This window comes from Aspergillus clavatus, genomic scaffold (genome assembly GCF_000002715.2).
Source record: "Aspergillus clavatus NRRL 1 1099423829795 genomic scaffold, whole genome shotgun sequence".
Taxonomy (NCBI): Eukaryota; Fungi; Ascomycota; class Eurotiomycetes; order Eurotiales; family Aspergillaceae; genus Aspergillus; species Aspergillus clavatus.
The window spans coordinates 542,110-560,358 of record NW_001517104.1 but is presented as its reverse complement, the minus strand read 5'-3'; the positions used below and the strand labels follow the sequence as shown (position 1 = coordinate 560,358).

At 54.5% G+C, this 18,249-nt stretch overlaps 7 protein-coding genes across 7 annotated transcripts, besides 6 other annotated features; 2 read left to right on the top strand and 5 right to left on the bottom strand.

Annotated features, from left to right (window-relative positions):
- Positions 1–757: 757 nt before the first annotated feature.
- ACLA_010620 (flavin monoamine oxidase family protein) lies at positions 758–2,323 on the bottom strand (the record flags this gene model as incomplete). The annotated part of the gene is made up of 1 exon (XM_001274061.1): positions 758–2,323. The coding sequence occupies one exon, from the start codon at positions 2,321–2,323 to the stop codon at positions 758–760; it is 1,566 nt and encodes a 521-aa protein (XP_001274062.1).
- A 1,060-nt stretch (positions 2,324–3,383) lies between these two features.
- On the top strand, positions 3,384–4,719 carry ACLA_010610 (MFS transporter; the record flags this gene model as incomplete). The annotated part of the gene is made up of 2 exons (XM_001274060.1): positions 3,384–3,538; positions 3,600–4,719. The coding sequence occupies 2 exons, from the start codon at positions 3,384–3,386 to the stop codon at positions 4,717–4,719; spliced, it is 1,275 nt and encodes a 424-aa protein (XP_001274061.1).
- A 91-nt stretch (positions 4,720–4,810) lies between these two features.
- Positions 4,811–5,869, top strand: ACLA_010600 (isopenicillin N synthase family dioxygenase; the record flags this gene model as incomplete). The annotated part of the gene is made up of 2 exons (XM_001274059.1): positions 4,811–5,027; positions 5,085–5,869. The coding sequence occupies 2 exons, from the start codon at positions 4,811–4,813 to the stop codon at positions 5,867–5,869; spliced, it is 1,002 nt and encodes a 333-aa protein (XP_001274060.1).
- A 325-nt stretch (positions 5,870–6,194) lies between these two features.
- Positions 6,195–6,239: a microsatellite.
- A 1,132-nt stretch (positions 6,240–7,371) lies between these two features.
- Positions 7,372–7,403: a microsatellite.
- A 4-nt stretch (positions 7,404–7,407) lies between these two features.
- Positions 7,408–8,691, bottom strand: ACLA_010590 (putative DnaJ domain protein Psi; the record flags this gene model as incomplete). Its single annotated transcript, XM_001274058.1, has 3 exons — positions 7,408–7,704; positions 7,772–8,472; positions 8,544–8,691. 3 exons carry the CDS (start codon positions 8,689–8,691, stop codon positions 7,408–7,410), a joined length of 1,146 nt encoding a protein of 381 aa, XP_001274059.1.
- Positions 8,222–8,249: a microsatellite.
- Positions 8,692–9,235: 544 nt separating the features above from the next.
- Positions 9,236–9,285: a microsatellite.
- Positions 9,237–9,285: a microsatellite.
- A 137-nt stretch (positions 9,286–9,422) lies between these two features.
- cp1 (putative carboxypeptidase S1) lies at positions 9,423–11,334 on the bottom strand (the record flags this gene model as incomplete). Its single annotated transcript, XM_001274057.1, has 2 exons — positions 9,423–11,132; positions 11,200–11,334. 2 exons carry the CDS (start codon positions 11,332–11,334, stop codon positions 9,423–9,425), a joined length of 1,845 nt encoding a protein of 614 aa, XP_001274058.1.
- A 514-nt stretch (positions 11,335–11,848) lies between these two features.
- Positions 11,849–14,272, bottom strand: ACLA_010570 (putative poly(ADP)-ribose polymerase PARP; the record flags this gene model as incomplete). Its single annotated transcript, XM_001274056.1, has 6 exons — positions 11,849–12,418; positions 12,470–12,552; positions 12,602–13,441; positions 13,504–13,869; positions 13,987–14,100; positions 14,206–14,272. 6 exons carry the CDS (start codon positions 14,270–14,272, stop codon positions 11,849–11,851), a joined length of 2,040 nt encoding a protein of 679 aa, XP_001274057.1.
- Positions 13,624–13,656: a microsatellite.
- Positions 14,273–15,383: 1,111 nt separating the features above from the next.
- Positions 15,384–17,465, bottom strand: ACLA_010560 (lipid-binding SYLF domain-containing protein; the record flags this gene model as incomplete). The annotated part of the gene is made up of 1 exon (XM_001274055.1): positions 15,384–17,465. The coding sequence occupies one exon, from the start codon at positions 17,463–17,465 to the stop codon at positions 15,384–15,386; it is 2,082 nt and encodes a 693-aa protein (XP_001274056.1).
- Positions 17,466–18,249: the final 784 nt, after the last annotated feature.

Sequence of the window (18,249 nt, the reverse complement as noted above, 5' to 3'; positions counted from 1 at the left end):
CACAAAGCCCGTTGACGATGGCTTCTGTTACTCCCGAACTCTTGATGGAGGGGAGGGTCCCTCCCGGCCGGCTCCCGTGTCGGATGGCCAGCAGTACGCCATTTGAACGAAGCCCTAGGGAATCTCTGCATCTACATCGAAGCCCTCCAGCGTGAAAACTGAAAAGGAACACCCTCGCTTCCATAAGTGCCTGGCAAGCAAAATCAACCAGCTGGGTAAGACCTTTATACAGAGGATTCTGACTACCGTACCGCAAGAGCTGTTGCCGCGTGTTTGGATACAGATCGTTTCACCCGATTTGTCCGTCGCGCGAAGGACGTGATCCTCAACGGTACACACAGCGCAGCGGATCCTACTACCTTTCAGCAATTCATACGCCGTTTTAGGGAGGGTCCGCCTATGCAGGCTATGCTAGTAACTAGCATAGCAACCAGATTGAATATTATTATCTTTACTAGCTTATTGACTGCCCTGCAAGCGTTGGGCTTTTAGAGTCTCTTATGATGCTATATAGAAGTATGAAAGATTAATCATACTATTACTTCAGCTGACTATAGTAAAAGATTCACTTGTGCCTCACATCTTCACCTTGCTATCAATTCCTCTGACAGCCACCAGGACATGACGCTGTATATATCTAGCCTCCTGTGTCTTATCAAAAGGAACATTAATCACCTTTCCTCTGAATTGCAAGGATATGAGCCGTCCCCATTCGAAGGACAAACCCATTCATTGTCTATTAGATCAATCTATGTCCTCAAATCAATCGCTGTCGGGCTTTCCCACTCTGGGCCATCCGCGCATTCTCCAAATCCTCGACATACTGCACATTATTATGCAGGGGAATCGAATAACTACATCTGTTCTGTCCACAGGGTCGTCGCACGCCAACGCTCCCTTTATTCACATGAGAGTACTCCTCCCCCAACGATCCGATCTCGCGAATCCCCAGCATCTGGCCCACTGTATGGATCGCCGAGTCCACCGCCCCCGCAATCCAGGTATGATGTCTACTCAAATGCTCCCCGGAGAAATAGATACTACCTTCTTCGCGGCGCGAGATATCGTGGAACCGTCGAAATTGTCCGGGGAGAAACATTGCATCCCCCGTCGCCGACTGCTGATTCCAGCATACGTCAAAGGCGTCGATGAATTCGTCGGAGATTTTGATGTTTGTGTCCGCGTAGAAGCGCTGGAGATCGTGCAACACAAGAGACACGCGCTGATCCCGCGGGAGGGAGGCCATCCTGTAAGCATCGTTCATCCAGCAGTAGAGCAGCAGCACACCGGACCCCGCACCTCCGATATCATTCGATGGATACACGATCCAGCGGAAGCGGAGGTCGGTCACGCTCTGGCCGCCGCGACAAGGAGTGGAAAGCCTCTCCCAGAAGCGGGTCCGGAAGTGTAGGCCGATTTTGTAGAGAGGCTCGTAGTGGATCGCGCGCAGGGCCTGCTCTTTCATGAAGGACCAGGTGGGGCGGTCACGGATACTTTGTAGGGCTGCCGGGGGGATCGCTAGAACGACTTTGTCGAATGTGGCATGGTGAGCACCGGTAGACAGTGCGATGGTCCCGTCTGGGTTTTCCTTAATCGAATCGACCCGCGCGTTGAGATGGATATGTTTGCGGCCTATGAGGTTCGCCGCACTCTCTGTGAGCCGCGACATACCCCCGTGGATCGTGCTCCAGTCCCGGGTATGGAAGTCGAGATTCTGCATCAGAATCTCCGTGAAACTCAGATCGTACTGGTTCGTCTGGCTGTTCATCAGCTCGACGAACTCAATCACCTCGTGCGGCCACCCGACTATGAGCCGTAGGTACATCCGGAATGATATCTCATCAAGGCTTAGCAGCTGAGCAAACCCAGCCTGAAAGTTCTTGTGAAGCAGGCTCAGCCATGGCGCGACCACTTCGCCGAGCAGCTGTCGCGCGGATTTCCCATGATACTCCGCCGGGAGGCCACACTCCGCCGGGAGAGCGGGATCGTCGACATTCACCTTTTTGTTGCGGATGAAGGCAATGTTGTTGCGCTGCTCGAGGACATACGGCATCAGTTCGATCTTGTCTTCATGGCGGCCGTGGGTGTTGAGGTACTGAATGAAGAGGTACACGCGAGAATGCAGGGCCGAACGGGGGATGCGCATCGCCCCGGCTTCAAAGTAGATATCTTCATTGGAGTTGGGGGCTTGGAAGCGATGGGTGTAGATGCGGCCGCCAATGCGGGAATTAGCCTCATATAGAGTGACCCGGTGGCCTTCTCGTTGGAGAAGGAGCGCGGTATATAGACCAGATACACCGGCACCGACGATGCCTATTTCCATGCTGAAATGGAGGAAGGGATTACAGGAAGATATCGAGAAAGAGAGAACACATCAATCCCTCTGAGATGACGCACTGGCTAATGAATCAAAATCAAACGCATCGTTCATTTTCATGGTCGATTCTCGAGGAAGGTTACTCGACGATGAGGTGATATGCAGGTCAGAAACAATATTATCACTCGGTATTGAGAGGATAGAGGGTGATCGTTGCTTTTTTTGGATGCTTTTCGGACACTCCGTGCCGTGCTGCCATGGATGAAAGGGGAATGACTGTGCCGTACAGCAGGAGTGCAGGACACTACGAGGAGGATCGATAGCGGATGTATCCGTACATAATAAGTACATATTAGTTATTGCCAGTCATATTGAGATTTGAGCCTACTGTAGATAAGCATTCGAGGTAGTAGTGTGGGCTGGCCAATAGTGAGTGGAATGAGTGAGTGAACCTAACAGGAGTAACCGCATGTACATAACACCATTAATAATCAACTGACTCCTTGTGAGTTGTGACCTCCAGATCCCCCTGTCTCTTTGTTTTATCACCAAAGACCCGCTGGGTGAAACAGGCATAATGTGATAATAACGTGCGTCTTCCCCGCCGCAAGATGAGCTCACCCAATGCGACTCGTCGGGCCCCAGTCCTCTCTTTGCTAGACTGCATTTCTCTGTTACAGCCTCGCCTCGTCTTCGCACACACACACATCCCTGATCAACACCGCGATATCAGTCTCCAGGGGTCTCCGCGAGTCTGATCACGCCATCGACTCCGGTCTCGACATCACCAGAACAGACATTAAACCCATCGCAACCCGCGGTCCTTGACGACTAGTTTGTCAATTGATCTATCGGAGCCATGAGCACGGAAAATCAACCGCACCTACAAGGGGATATCGAAGCAAAAGCCCCCGTTCCAGGGGGACAACCCGTGCTGATAGAGGAACATGAAGACCCAAAATTCTGGCCCCCGGTTAAGAAATGTAAGTGAACTTTTGGTGTCTCCATAACTATTGCTCACACTGGGACAGGGATCTGTACGGGGATCCTGGTGTTGATGACAGCAATGATTGCCTTCTGCTCGAGCATCTACACAGCTGCTATTCCCTCGATCACACATGCATATGGCTGCTCATCAACCGTAGCTGCGCTAGGGATTACAACCTTCCTACTGGGATTCGCATCCGGGCCGCTGCTGTTTGCGCCGCTGTCGGAAGTGTGGTAATTATAGACTGCAGCTTTCTACAAGATGGCCACACTCACACTGACGCGGTTAACGCAGGGGTCGCAATACGATCTTCCGGTTCGTGCTGGGGCTTTTCGTTTTGTTCCAGATTGGCTGTGCTCTAGCCCCCAACGTGGCATCGATGATTGTCTTTCGTTTCTTCTCCGGCTTTTTCGGATCTCCCACGGTAACCAACTCAGGCGGGTCTATCACCGACATCTGGCCTCAAGAAAACCGGTCTGTGCCTCTGGCCCTCTTCTCTGCGGCTAGCTTCCTAGGGCCTGTTATTGCGCCTATGGTGGGGGGTTTCATTTGCCAGTACACATCATGGAGGTGGAATTTCTGGGTAGTGCTTATCATCAGTGGGGTCTGCTATGTGGCAATGATGATATTTCTCCCTGAGACATACCTACCTAAGCTGCTCATGGATAAAAGACGACGCATGCCGGGTTATTCCCCAGCTAATCACCCCCCTGTCAAGGAGATACTGTACACGACGCTAACCCGTCCATGGCTGATGCTATTCACGGAACCAATCCTGTTTCTGCTGTCCCTGTATATGGCTTTTATCTACGGCATTCTCTACCTGGATTTCACCGCCTATCCTGTCGTCTATCATGAGACACGAGGCTGGGCGGCTGGCACTACAGGGCTTTCCTTTCTAGGGATATGCGTTGGTATGGCCATCGCCACCCTGACTTCGCCATATGTCAATCGAATTTATGGCATATACACCCGGCGACTAGGCGGCTCTCACCCGGAGGCCCGTCTCCCGCATCTGATCATCGTCTCCTGGCTGATCCCAATCAGCTTATTCTGGTTCGCCTGGACGGCTTCCCCACCCACCCATTGGATCTCTGGAATCGCGGCTGGCGTGCCCTTTGGTTTTGGCCTTATTCTGCTTTTCACAGGGATCACATCATATCTGACAGACTGTTACGGCTTATTTGGGGCAAGTGCATTAGCAGCTAATGCAGTGCTGCGCTCACTATTTGGGGCCGTGTTTCCCCTCTTTTCAACAGATATGTATCATGCCCTTGGGGTATCGTGGGCGACGAGCCTGCTGGGATTCCTGGCTCTCGCAATGGCGCCATTACCCTGGGTGTTTTACCAGTTTGGACCGCGGATCCGGGCACGGAGCAAGTATCATCTACAAACGAGAGAGTACGAGGGGTAGATATATAAGCAGCACGTCTTCCTCAATTAGCCCAGCTCAATTCACTTCTTTCAATTCAGCCTTCAAACAACACAAGAGATTTTACAACATTATGCCTTCTCCTCCAGTTATTGACTTTGGTGATTTCCTGTCCGGCGACCTAGAGCGCCAAAAGAAATGCACCGAGGCAATCGGGCATGCTTGCCGAACCCTGGGATTCTTCCAGATCGTCAACCATCCGATCCCACTCAGCCTGCAGCGGGAAATGTTCAAGCTGTCTACGGAGTTCTTCGCTCTTCCCCTGGAGGAAAAGATGAAACTGGACAAATGTATTACCTCCCCTTTCTCCTAGACATCAAATCTAATTATCACTCATCTTCCTCTAGCCCAAAACGACCACAACCGCGGCTATGAAGTGATGTACGGCCAGATGATCGAAAAGGACACCAAACCAGACCTCAAAGAAGGCTATTACGTCGCCCAAGACCTGTCCCCAGACCACCCCCAAGTCCTCTCCAAGAAGTTCGCTCACGGACCCAACCTTTGGCCCGAGTCGCTGGGCCCGCACTTCCGCGAAACCTGCATGGACTACCTGAACCAGGTAAGCGCGCTGACGGAGAAAGTCCTGCAAGCCATCGGCGTATCCTTGGGCTACGACGAGCATTACTTCGACGAGTTCTGCACGGAGCCAATGGCCTTCTACAAGCTGCTCCATTACCCGCCCCAACCGGCGGACGCAGACCTGCTGCAGCGCGGAATCGGCGCCCACCGCGACTTTGGCGTCATCACGCTACTGCTGCAGGGTGATGTGCCTGGGCTGGAGGTGTGGGATGAGGAAACGAAGTCATACTACCCTGCGCCACCGGTCGAGGGCGCGTATGTTGTGAACCTAGGGAATCTGTTCGAGCAGTGGACAAACGACGAATATATCTCCAACGTGCACCGGGTCATCAACCGCTCCGATGTTGACCGGTACTCCATCCCATTCAACTACAATGGCAATCCGGACTTCATCATCCGGTGCATTGAGTCGTGCCGCGCAAGGCCGGACGATGAGAAGTACGCGCCTATCTCGGTGGATGATTATGTGCGGCAGAAGTATAAGGACGTGTATCAACGTGCGGGTATTTATTCGGTGGCTGAGCCGGTCAAGGCACAGGCAGTGGCTTGAGGATCAATATAGAGTGCGCCTAGACTTTACCAAGCTGGGAAATTTTGACTCCTAGTCCTTCGGACTTGTCTGGTCAACCATCTCTCGAAGATCCTCTACGGAGTACATACATAGTATTCTCGCGAGGCTCTAGTTCCTTACAGTAATTATGGCTTATTGTGGCTGACTGCCCACCTCGTCCTGCTCAAATCTAGTTTGTAACGTCCTTGACATTAGGATCGTCAACGCATTAGTGTCACCCACTAGCTTTCGAACATCTAGTAGTATTAGGATTTAGGCTATATTACTCTGTCAGCCTGTCAGGAACAGGCGTTGGAGAAACCGGATGCATGCATGGATTCCACACATACATACATACATGCATGCATGCTGACAGCTGCAGCTAGACGCATACAGTCATACAGTCTACAGAGCAATAGATTATCTAGCTTACGAATGGCCCAATGAATCAGCTTAAGGCATCGCAGTCCCCTTGCTCATCGTCTCCGTTTACCCTGTTGCTGTTGACAAGTATGGGGGATTGGAGTCTGGAGATCACATCCTTCATCCAGACCGGGCTGCCACTGCTTACGGAGTACTTAGGTTTGGCTGTACTGTGTACTCCGATGATAGTCGGGACTCGGGACTCTTGCCATAAAAAACTGTCAGCGCCCAAAGGAGATGAAAGCTGCCCCTCAACAATGTCTTCCCCTGTCACCTGGTCCCTGGTCTTCGACAGCCATGTACGGAGTACGGACTGGATAATTGTGTGCTGGCTAGGGAGCACCTAGTAGTACACCTACAAGGGCTAATTTAATGTGTGTGTTAGGACTAGGTAGGGATGAGTATCTTTTTTTTTTTTTTTTTCCCTTTCAAACAAGCTACATATCTCACTGACCAGCTAGGAACCTAGTGATGTCTGGACCTCCCTTTTCAGCTAAGTGGTGAGTATGTAACAGTGAAGACAGACCCCCCCAACACCAAGAGCTGGGTCCCAGGGAACACACCACCCCGCCCAAATCAGTAAGGGAATCACCTGCAAATCTGGTGCATGCGCAGCTTCAAGACTGCCACATTTGGTCCGTTCGATCCAGATACCATGATGGTGGATCAGGTCTTGGAGCTTCTATCCCTGGGGATGGGCGGGCATGTTGAGCATGACTAGCTGCGGTGCTTTGTGTTTTGTGTATTTTGTGAAGGAGTCTCGCTTTCGCGGAGGGGGGTTATCATAAGGATAATTTGAACTATTACTCTATAAGATCGGTGGTGGGAGTGGTTATAGACTCGGTAGAGACGTAATATGTTCCCAGAGGGAAAAATGACTCTGCTAGAGTAACTATAACAAACAGTACTATTGAACCTAAGTAACCTTTTATTCACGTCGTCCAGTAGACTCGAGTACGTATCAAACAACCAAGTCGATATTATTTTATAAGAACAGGAGCCAGCCAGTCAGTCAGTTGGTAATCTATGACTCCGAAACGCCGCCAAATGCCAAAAAAAAAGAACCCAGAACCTAGAACCCATCATTCCATCATCCCATCATTTCATCATCACGATCACGGCAGCACATCCTTCAGGATATCCTTCTGTGAAGTTGTCAGTGTCGCAGGGAACTTGACGTTGACGCGGACGACGAGGTCGCCGCGGTCGGTCGGCTTCTTGGATATCGTCATGCCCAGGCCGGGGAATTTCTCCTCGTGGCCGGGCTGTGTGGGACCGGGCTTGGAGACGCGGATGGATTTGCCGTCGATGGTGCGCACGATGCGTTCCCAGCCGGTGAGGGCTTCTTTCAGGGAGAGCTCGACGGTGGTGATGAGATTGTCACCCTGGCGTTTGAAGTTGGGGTTGGGTTTCTGGCGGATTGTTAGCATGTAATTTCTAGAAAGTCAATAAAGATGGACGGGGGAAAAAATAACATACCTCTGTCACGATGAGATGGACGTCCTGCCGTCCACCCTCCTCCTGGTCGCCCACACCACGATACTTGATCTTCGAGCCCGTCCGGAGACCAGGCTTGATGTTGGCTTCCAGCGTCACATCCTGGACGGTGCGCTTCCCGCTCGCATCGAACGTCTTGCTCTTCACCGTCACCTTCTTCGTTGTACCCTTGAAGATCTCCTCGAGTGTCAGCGGTAGCTCCTTCTCCACGACCGTCGGCTCCGGTGTTGGCGCGCGGTGCGCCGACGGGAACCCGCCTGCACCCGCACCCCCAGGCCCACGGCTCGCACGGAAGCCCCGTCCACCACCGCCGCCTAGCCCGCCGCCGAGGATATTGAACAGATCGTCGTCCATCCCACCGCCGCCCCCGCCGCCTCCGCCACTCGCCTTGGCGAAGTTCCGGAAGATATCATCCGCAGAACTGAAGCGGAAGCCACCGCCGCCGCCGCCGCCGCCGCCGGGGCCGGTCGAGAAGTGGAAGGTACGGGTGCCGCCGCCGCCGCCTCCACCAGGCATGCCGCCGAAGGCGAAGCCGCCGGGCATACCACCCTCGAAGCCTTCGAAGCCGCCTGGGCCGCCGGCACTGGGGGGAGGACCGCCGCGGAGGAGGTACTCGAGACCGAATTGGTCGTAAACCTTGCGTTTCTCGGGATCGGAGAGGACCTCGTAGGCTTGGGAGACATCTACCATGGTAGTTAGCAATCAATGCAGCCGATACGCGTTCCAGATCCATAGGATAGGGGGTAGGACATACCTTTGAACTTCTCCGCAGCCTTGGGGTCATTCTTGTTCTTGTCCGGATGGTATTTCAGCGCGGCTTTTCGGTAGGCCTTTTTGATTTCATCTTGAGTGGCATCGGGTTTGATGCCGAGGGAGTCGTATAGCTTTGTTTCGGCAACCATTGTGTTGTATGTATATGTGTGCTTAGCGAGGGATGAGTACAGGACGAGGAAGCAGCGATAATATAGACGGATGGAAAGTCAGGCCACGGAAGAGAATCGTCATGCGACAGTGGAAGTTGGGGAGGTCGGATGAGGGAGGATCTCGAATGACGTAGAAGATTCCGGGGAGCGATACAAAAGGTGGGTTCCGCGGTGTTGAGAGAGTACTTCAGCCAGTGCACACTATCCGAGGAATGTATTTTCCAGAGCACATCAACTCTCGAGAAAGTTGTTTTTTTTTCTTGCCTCACATTTGATGAGTTGAGGATTTACAGAGAGTGAGGAAGTGGTTGAGGGGGGGGAAATGGAGGACGAGCTGAGCTGAGATCAAAGCGAAGCCGACATGACGTGTGACGTTGCAAGGCAGTAGTGGTCGAAGGTTCGAGAAGGTTCGATGCGTTGAAGCTCGAGAAATGGACTTTCAATGGCGATGATGATGAGATGAGTCGGTGGTCGATGGTTCCCTACTTCGTTTCTATCCAGCACGATGCACGCAGAACTACGGTGATGATGATGCTGATGATGCTGATGCTGATGATGCTGATGCTGATGATGCAGACTCATGCGGATTGATTCATCTGGCGGTCAGTCGCCCATTGCGGGGTACTTGGGATAGCCTCACATCCACTTGGACGATGTGTCCACCGACAAAACGACATGGAATATGCTATCTCCTACTATCTACGGCCTACCTAAATATTTACAACAATATAATCCTCAAGAACCGCCGTCCCATTCACCACCCCCTGGATCTGCTCATCCGTGCAGGACGCCCGCAGCGACAACACATAACACGTCGGCGCTGGGCTGTCAGGCACCTCGTTCTTGATCTGCCACGTCGACGACGGCCCCTCACTTGCATATGTGCCATTCGTCACGAGCGACACTTTCCCCGTGGCAATATCGCGGTTGAACAGCGCCCGGTGGAAGATCTCATACGCCGTCTGCGGCTGGTACGCTGGCACCTCGTGGCCGGCCTGGAACACGCGCGCAAACGAGAAGTTGCCGTACTGCCGCACGCTGCCCCCGACGTAGCTCGCGTTCGTCCGCAGCGGCGCATACCCCGCCGCGCGGAACCGGTCTGCGTCCGCGTGCGCGATCCGCAGGCTGACCTCCTCGCCGCCGTTCCACGGGCACGCATAGTCGCGGTCCCCGTACACCAGCGCCACCTTGATCCCCGCATCGAGCACGTACGCCAGGTCCTCGAGGTACCCACGCACGTCGGAGCGCGGGTAGTCACCCGTCGCGCCGAAGGCGTCGTAGACGCTCTCCACAGACTCGGTGAAGTTGATCGGCACGCCCAGCGCGCGCTGCACCCAGTGCTGGTTCAAGAACCCCAGATAGTACGGCGGCGGGAACGGGTCCGGGTTGGCGTGCGCGATGTCGTAGTACCCGCGGCCCGAGAACAGCGGATACGGGCCCTCGACCTGGTTGTTGCAGTAGTTGTTGGCGACGCGGCAGGCCGCGTTGACCGTCTCGTTGCCGCCGTGCATAGCGGGGTCGCCCTCGGCCGCCAGTTCCCGGCACCGCACGATCAAGTCCCGGCACCCGCCGGGCTTGCTCCACGCCCGCATCGCGCGCTCGTACACCGTCTGGTTGATCGCCTCGATGCCGTAGGTGTTGTTGTACGCCATCGCCGGGTAGAAGGGCGCCTGCGTCAGCAGATCCACGCATCCGTTGATGATCCCCAGCGTGTCCAGATGGATCTGCTGATAATCGCCGGACGCCCCCGCCAGCGTCCCCGCCGCGATCTTCTCATTCTGCTCCTGGAAAAACGCTGTGACCGCCGGCCCGTACCGCCCGCCGTACGACTCGGTCCAGATGCTCACGCGGTCATCGTGCGGCTTGTACGCGGGGAACTCAGCGAACCAGGTCTGCGCGAAATGCCACAGCGCGCGCGCCGCGTTAGCCGTCGTGTTCGCCGCATGGCTGCGCTCCAGGCTCGGGAACGTGCCGACGTAGAACGTGCTGTTCTGCTGCGGCACCGGGCCCGCGTCCGCGCCGCCGGCCCACGCGGACACGTTCCAGCGGCCCGAGAGCTGGTCGTAGGTCCCGTTCGTGGGGACGTCGTAGCTAAATCCGACCTGGTTGGGCTGGTCGATGTAGAGGACGTTGACGTAGTTGTTCCATGACCAGGGGTTCAGCTCGGTCGAGTTCGAGTCCGCGTTGACAGTGCACGGGCCGTTCTCCTGCAGCAGGCCGATCATCGACGAGCTGCCGGGCCCGCCATTCATCCAGATGGCGAGCGGCGCATGGCGCGGGTCGTTGCGCGATTCGAAGAACCAGAAGAACGTGTTGATCGGGTACGGCTGGTCGACTTGCACGTCGGCCAGCGTGTTGGGCGGGAGATGCACGTAGCCAGAGTACGACTTGACTCCGGGCGTAGTTTCGCAGATTCCTGGCTGGGGGGATGGAGTTGTTCTTTTTTAGCCAAAGTCAAAAGTCAAGGAGTCGCGGGGACGGTTGTACCTCTTTGTATGAGATCTTCACGCCCTCGTGGTGCTTTGAATGCACCACCTTCAGCCCTTCTGGCGTGGGCGGGAAATACTGTGCCGACGCGACGGTCGCCAGGCCCGCCGTAACAAGGGATACAAGAGACCACATTTCACCCGCTCATCAAACTGGGGAAGAAGATAAGAATGGGGAGAAACGGATGATGGGGCGCTTTATATAGTCAAGGACTCAAGCCGGCAGATGGGATGGAGTCATTCTCGATAGCAGTGTGGATGATTGGCGGGTCACGTCGATAGATAGACAGCCACTGCTGATCATCGAGACAGGCAGATTATTCTGTTATGGAATGTGGACCATCACATCCACAGCACATAAAGTCGCAAGTATCCCACCAACTCATGATCATTTTGTTAATGTGGTCGATTGACAGATGGAGTTGCAGTGAGAAATAAGACGATACAGAAGAGGAGTGTGAAGATCGACTAATCACCCTGCAGAACCCCATAAATGCACTAAGATGCAAAGCAGCTTTAATTGTGAAGATAAACCCGAAAACCAGAGGAGAACTAGACCAGCCTCAAGATAAAATAAAGAAAAAAAAGATCCCTCGCTATGCCATCCACCGAACGCCAACCATGCGTATCATCACATCCCGAGCTCACGCTCAGTTCATATGGACATGGAACAGATACCGCTGCCGGATCTGCGCCACATCATAGACGATATACTCGTTGTACATCAGACTGGGGGCGTTTGCACTCGTTGCCGGCTGCGCGACATCCGGCATCTGCACACCCGCCAGCGCAGGATTGACACAAGCAGCGTCCTTCCAGGCGCCCGGGATCGTGTGACCACGACCCAGCGTCGCGATCTTGCCAGCAGCCTTGGCGTCGGTGCCGGCGTTGTAGTTGCTGTGCGTCTGCTCGAACATGGGGTTGCCGACCTCGACGTCGCAGAGAAGGAGCAGGCCCATGTTTGCGCTGTTGTACGGCATGCAGTAGTTGGCGGACTTGCTTGACATGTCGGCGAAGTAGACGCCCTTGCCGAACATGTAGCCCTGCACGGGTGCTTCGGGGGGTGCGATGCGCAGGCCCTGGCTGAGGATACCACCGAAGTTGGTGCTGCGCGAGCCGTGCCAGAGGAGACGGCGGTCGCTGCCTTCTATCTTGGCATAGGAGGAGGCATTGAATCGGTCGTTTTCGCCTTGACGCTCGATGCGAAAGATGTTGGCGACCTGGTTTTGGTTAGTCTGACTTCGGTCATGGAACGCATGGAGGTGACTTACATTGTAGCGGAGATGGTGCGTTGAGCCGCGGGAGTTGTTCAGGTACGCCTCCAGCTCGCGGTATTCGGTCGAGGCGCGGGCCACTATCCCATTTAGCATCTTTCACGGATCGGTTGGCTACAAAGAACATACGTGGTGTCATCTCCTGCATTCCCAGGCCCTGGTACTGACGGTCCAGCTGGTTGATCATCTCGGCGTCTCGCGAAACCTTCATGATCTCATTGGCGACTCCCATGTCCGTCAGTGCCTCGAGCAGCTCGACCTCGCGTTTGATCTGATCATCGCCGTTCAGAACGGGAGGACGATTGCGCCCAAAGTCGTGCGGGATGATCGTGAAGTAGCGGTTGCTCAGATCCTGCGCCGCAGTCTGAAAATCGGTGCTGTAGCGCGAGCTCGCCAGCGTGGGGTCCGCCACGAGCTCGGACAGGTCCTTCAGAACCTGGAAACCCGTTGTGAGAGTGCGCTTGCTCAACTTGCCCAGGGGCAGCTTCTTCGCATCGTACGACATGGACGCCATGGTGGACAGGAAGTGCTGCTGATTGAAGATGAAGGTCAGGAGCTTCTGCACGGCCTGCGGCAGCTTGCTCTCCACGGGTTTCTTGTCCTCCGCCGCCCCGTCCACGTCCATTTTCTCTGCATCGTCCGCATCCTCCTCATCGTCCGACTCCTCATAGTTGCGCTCGATGAAGGTGTACTTTTTCGCCTTAGGGGGATCCAGCCTATCCGCCCACTTCAGCCCGGACTTATCCTTGAACTTCTTCTCGAACTCGGCCTTGGCCCTCTCCAGCGTGCCATCGCCCAGCAGGGCCGTGGACCCAAACTCGCCGACGCGGCCCCAGCGCGTCCATGTGCGGTAGCTACTAGAGGTCTCCAGCAGCAGCTGGATGCGGTAGAACTTGTTGTTGTTATTGGCGGAGTTGGTCTGGTTCAGCGTCGCGTCCCAGATCAACCCGTCATCGATGTACACCTCCGCTAGACAAGTCAGTCAGCATCTACATATGCCCGCCCCCAGACGCCTGGAGCCTCAAACATACCCGGCAGCATGCAGCCCTCGTCCACGGGCACCTTCAGCGCCTTGGTCTCGGCCTTCTGCTTCTTGCTCGGCACTGCGTCATCTGCATCTGCATCTGCTTTGACGGCCTTATCCGCGTGCCCATTCGCATCTCCATTCGCATCTCCATTCGCATTTGCCTCGGCCTCCACCTTCACATCCCCGTCAGCATCAACGGCATCAATCTTCCGCTTCTTCTTCTGCTCCTTCGGAGCCTTGGTTTCCGCATCCCCACCCCCCGGCGCAAGCAGATACGCCTTCGCCGCCAGCGGCTTCCGCGCCTTATCCGACTCAAGCAACCAGTCCAGCGAAACAACGTCACACCCTTTCACCGCGCACGCCTGCTTATCTACTCTCCGTCAATAACCGCAACCACAGAAAACACCCCCGTCACTTACACCACCCCAAGCAAATAATGCGAAAAAAAAGAGAGAGAAAGGCAGAAAAGAAAAATCACAAAACTCACACTTCACACTCCCTTTTTCGACCTCCTTCCTCGTGCTCACGAGATGCGTGCACCCATCGCCCACGCTGGCCGCGAAACTCGCCCCGTGTGCCTCGATGATGGATTTCAGGTCCGCTGCGCACAGGTGCGGGAGTCGTTAGCGGACTCGTAGTTCCCGTATGGATGTTCGGAGGTAGAGAGAGAGAGAGAAGTCGGGGGGGGGGGGGGTGCGGAACGTACCCTGTTTGTAGCCCGGGAAGGTGCCGCTTACGGCGATGGAGAGCTTTTTGAAGGAGCGGGGGGGCATTTTCTTTCTCTTTTTTTTTTCTCTCTTCCCTGGAGATGATGGGAGTAGGGTAAGGGATGGTAGACAAGAGATGTGTGTGTGGATGGATGAGATAGATGTAGATACTCCGTACGGAGTAGATAGTAAGGTAGTAGAAGTAAACAAACAATCAGCCAAGGAGAATAATAGGAGACTGGAAGGAAGAAAGACACCACCGAACACCGTCTCAAATTTAAGAAAAGTCCAAAAGGAATTGGTATATTCAAATGTTCAAGACACACAACAAAACAGAAGTTCCGAGCTGGAACCGGCTGGTTCTGCTCGCTATTTATCAACGCCTCTCCTGGGGGTCTGCATCACATCGTGGCCTGAGAACCCAGGCATAGATGCGCGCTGCTGCCTGCTGATGAGTGTGAGACGGCCGCGGATTTCAGGCAGAAAAGGGGGTCTGGGTCCACTTTTTGGTTTCCTCCCCACACAATTGACTGACGATGGCACTAAACCACACAGTACTAGTCTACTAGTTGGCCCTGGAGTGGATTCTGAAGAACAGGGTCTGAAGCTTGGGAATGATGGGAGGGCTCAAGGCATCAGTGGGCTTGCATTCAAGTTGCTCTGGGTGTGGGAGGTGCCTTTGTTTTGTTGGGTGCAAAGAGGTGTTGGGGCTTGCCTGACATGACTGATGACTGGGTTTTCAGCTCAGCTGTCTTCTCTAAGCTCATCAACTTGGATTGGTCTTAAGTGGTGAAACGAGAGAAGAGAAATTGAGGTCATTGACAAATTTCATGTGTCTCAAGAGACTGAAAGACTGACAACGATGTAGCTTCAATGCCCAGATGTCATGCCATCTAACTAATAATGGAGAAAATTAGAGAAACATTCAATCCTGCAACTCTAGAATACTCTCCGACCAAACGCCAGGTATCCTTGCCAATTGTTCCAGCAGACAGACGCTAATGATAATCAGAGAATAAACGCAAGCAGTTCATAATCAAAAGACATCCACAAGTTCCATGCAATACCCTCACATGTGACAATGGTGGAATCCGTCAAAACATACAGCAAGGCCCCGTCAATGCGATGAAGAAAACATATATACAACGAGATTGGGTAAGGAGATTATATAAACAGCCTATGTGGCATGCGCGAGTTCCGCGGCGGTTTTGTGGCTATCGCTCTCGGAGAGAGACTTGGTCTTTTCCAAGTCCAAGCCGTTTACTTCCAGGGTGGAAGTCGACTCGTCGCCGGCAGTCTCTGACTTGGCTTCAATTGACTTGACCTCCGCCTTCTCGCTTTCGACTGGAGACTTTTCACTCTCAACCGGGCTCTTGCCCCCCTCAAGTGTGGTTTCTTCACTCTCCGCCTTCTCAGTGGAAGTGCCCTCACTCTCGGCTGAGGTTTTCATTTTCAATTGCTCAAGGCTAGGCACCTCCTTGTCGTCCAGCTCATTGTCCGAGACCTGAGCACTGGACACGGAGTGGAACTCGTCCTTCTCCGTGGGCGCCTGCGTCGGTGACAATGAAATCTCGTTCAAGGGGAGGCTCGTCGTCGAGTCGTCGAGAGGGCGGAAAGGAAGTTCAGAGAAGGCGTTGGTCGACTGTCCAGGGTTGGACACCACGGACCGCCGGCCATCCGGCGAGGAGGAAGTAGGAGACGTAGGGGAGGTTGGTGTCGATTGGGAGACGGGCTGTCGGGATGGGTTCCGAGGGGGGAGGGTTGGGGGGAGACGCTTGGGAATGGTAACGAGGCGGGCACGGGTGAAGGTGGGTGAATGGCGTTTCACTTCAGGAGGGACGGTGGTATCTTCGATCGAGACAGGAGACGAGGGAGTGGTGCTCTCGCGCTTGGAGACCGTGACACTGCTGATCTCGTGCACCTCGAAATCGTCATCCAATGAATCCTGGTCACTGTCATAGTCTCGATCTCTGGTCAGATCGGTGGGTCGCTCGGGTATCACGGTTTCCCACCCGTCCCACGGATTGGCTTCGGTGCGACCCGCAACACTTCGATTGCTTCGTGATGAGGCCCGACTGACCGAGGTGGCCGCCGTGAAGGGTGCACCGTCAGTCTGCGTCCCCCGGTCCACACTGATGTGGCTCTGGACGCTAGCGCGCCAGCTGCTGCGAGGCGAACTGTCCATACTGCGCCGGAAAGTGGAGTAGATGGGACTGCTAGGACTGGGCTTAAATTCGAAAACAGCTTGCGTCGGACGCGTTCGAGTGCCAGCTTCGCGGATGAACAATCCCTCAGCTTCTAGGGCCTTGACGCCAAACGGATCAGGATCCTCGGGGTCTGGAACCCCAAAGGTGGAGGCAGGTTGGAGTTCGACGTCACCCGGTGTGGCTCCTGGTGAAGGGATCACGTCCTCGTCGACGTCAGTGTCGCCTTGAGCGGATTTGATGGTCTGGATGAGCGTCCGGATGGCGCTCGGGGGATGTCTCGCTTTGCCGGCCAGAATATCATTGACCGAAATACGTTCGCCGTAGAATCGCTCGTTCTCGTCCGTGCGTTCGATGATAACCGTGCCATCGACTTGGACACCCGCGTACAGACCCCGACTCTTCATATACGTCCAAATAGGCGCCTGTCGCTTGTGAACCTCCGACTCGAGCACTCCTCCCAGTCCAAATGGACCAGCCGCTGCGCTGACTTCTCCTCCCAATGTACACCGCACCTTCTTGAAAGCCTCCAGCGCTTGGTGTGTGTTGATGACCACCACGCAGTCATAGATATCAACGCCGGCCAAAAACCCAATCCCCGCGGTATGCAACATGATCCCGGATGGGGGACTCCATTCGCCTGTCTCGGGGATCCGGGCCAGGAGCACACCGCTGCCTCCCGAGCCACTTACCCAGAGTCCCGTCCGCATGGTCGTGAAGATGGCGAGGCCCACTGCGCGCTGGATGACTGCGGCGGGAATCTTCTTGAGCACTCGCTGCTTGCCCTTGGGGCGATCAATCTTGCCATTGCTATCCGTGCTGATGCGATCAGCGTCTTCTGTGGTATTGGCATAGAACCCGTCTTTGCAGAAGCTGCGAAGGATCCGAGCGGCCTTGTCGCTTTCTTTGTCTAGAGTCATGGGCCAAAAGGCCTCGGCTCCGACCCGATTCGACAGACGGTTGACGGGAGCGCCGAGCTTATCGACTGTGTTCCATGCCTTATCGAAGCCTTTCTTGCCGCCGACCTTGGCCCTTTCCCAGATTGTCGGGGCCATCGTGACGGCGGGTTAGAGAGTGTTCTGGTGAAATTGAGTTGAATCCGCCGTCCCCGCAGATAGGACCAAGTCCTCGGGGCGGGAGAAAGAGCGGAGAGGACAGCGCGCTTCTCTATACCTGAGGAGCTTTGACCCGAAACGTCAAACCGTGACGGGAACGGTCAACATGCGCCCAGCGGGTCTTCCCTTTTGCGACACAGGAATGTGTGACAGAGAGAGGAAACGGGGTATAGTGTTGGGTCTTCTGTTTGCCGCAGCCGAGGAATGCCACTAACCAAGGTTGAAGCCGGGGTTGCAAACGAAGCGGATATATAAGTATGTATAGTCTAGGAGAAGTGATTTATGGGATTGAACTGCAGCTGCATATATATCTATATATATGAAGCGCCAGACAGATTGTTAGCCACCAGGTGAACTCCGTGATATCCGCGTGGACGGCAGATGAGTGGCGACTTTGCGTTTGGAGTGCTTATGCTGTAAACGGTAGGAAGAGAGAGGAAGAGTGGAAGTACTCAGAGGAACCATGGGACGGAGTGAACCCAGGAATTATGAAATCAAGGCCAACTTTTTGGGCAAACTTACCAGGTTGAGCACAGCAGGAGCCAGTCAGAGAAGAAGACGGAGGATCAATAAATAATCAGGAATTAAGGGACGGGGGAAGGACGGACGATGGGGATGGGGATGAAGTCGGTGGTTTATAATAAGGTACGGCAAGGTATGCAGAGGTAGGAGTCAAGGGAGAGTGAAGTTCAAAAGTGAAGAGACTGGGAAGGGAAAAAGGAAA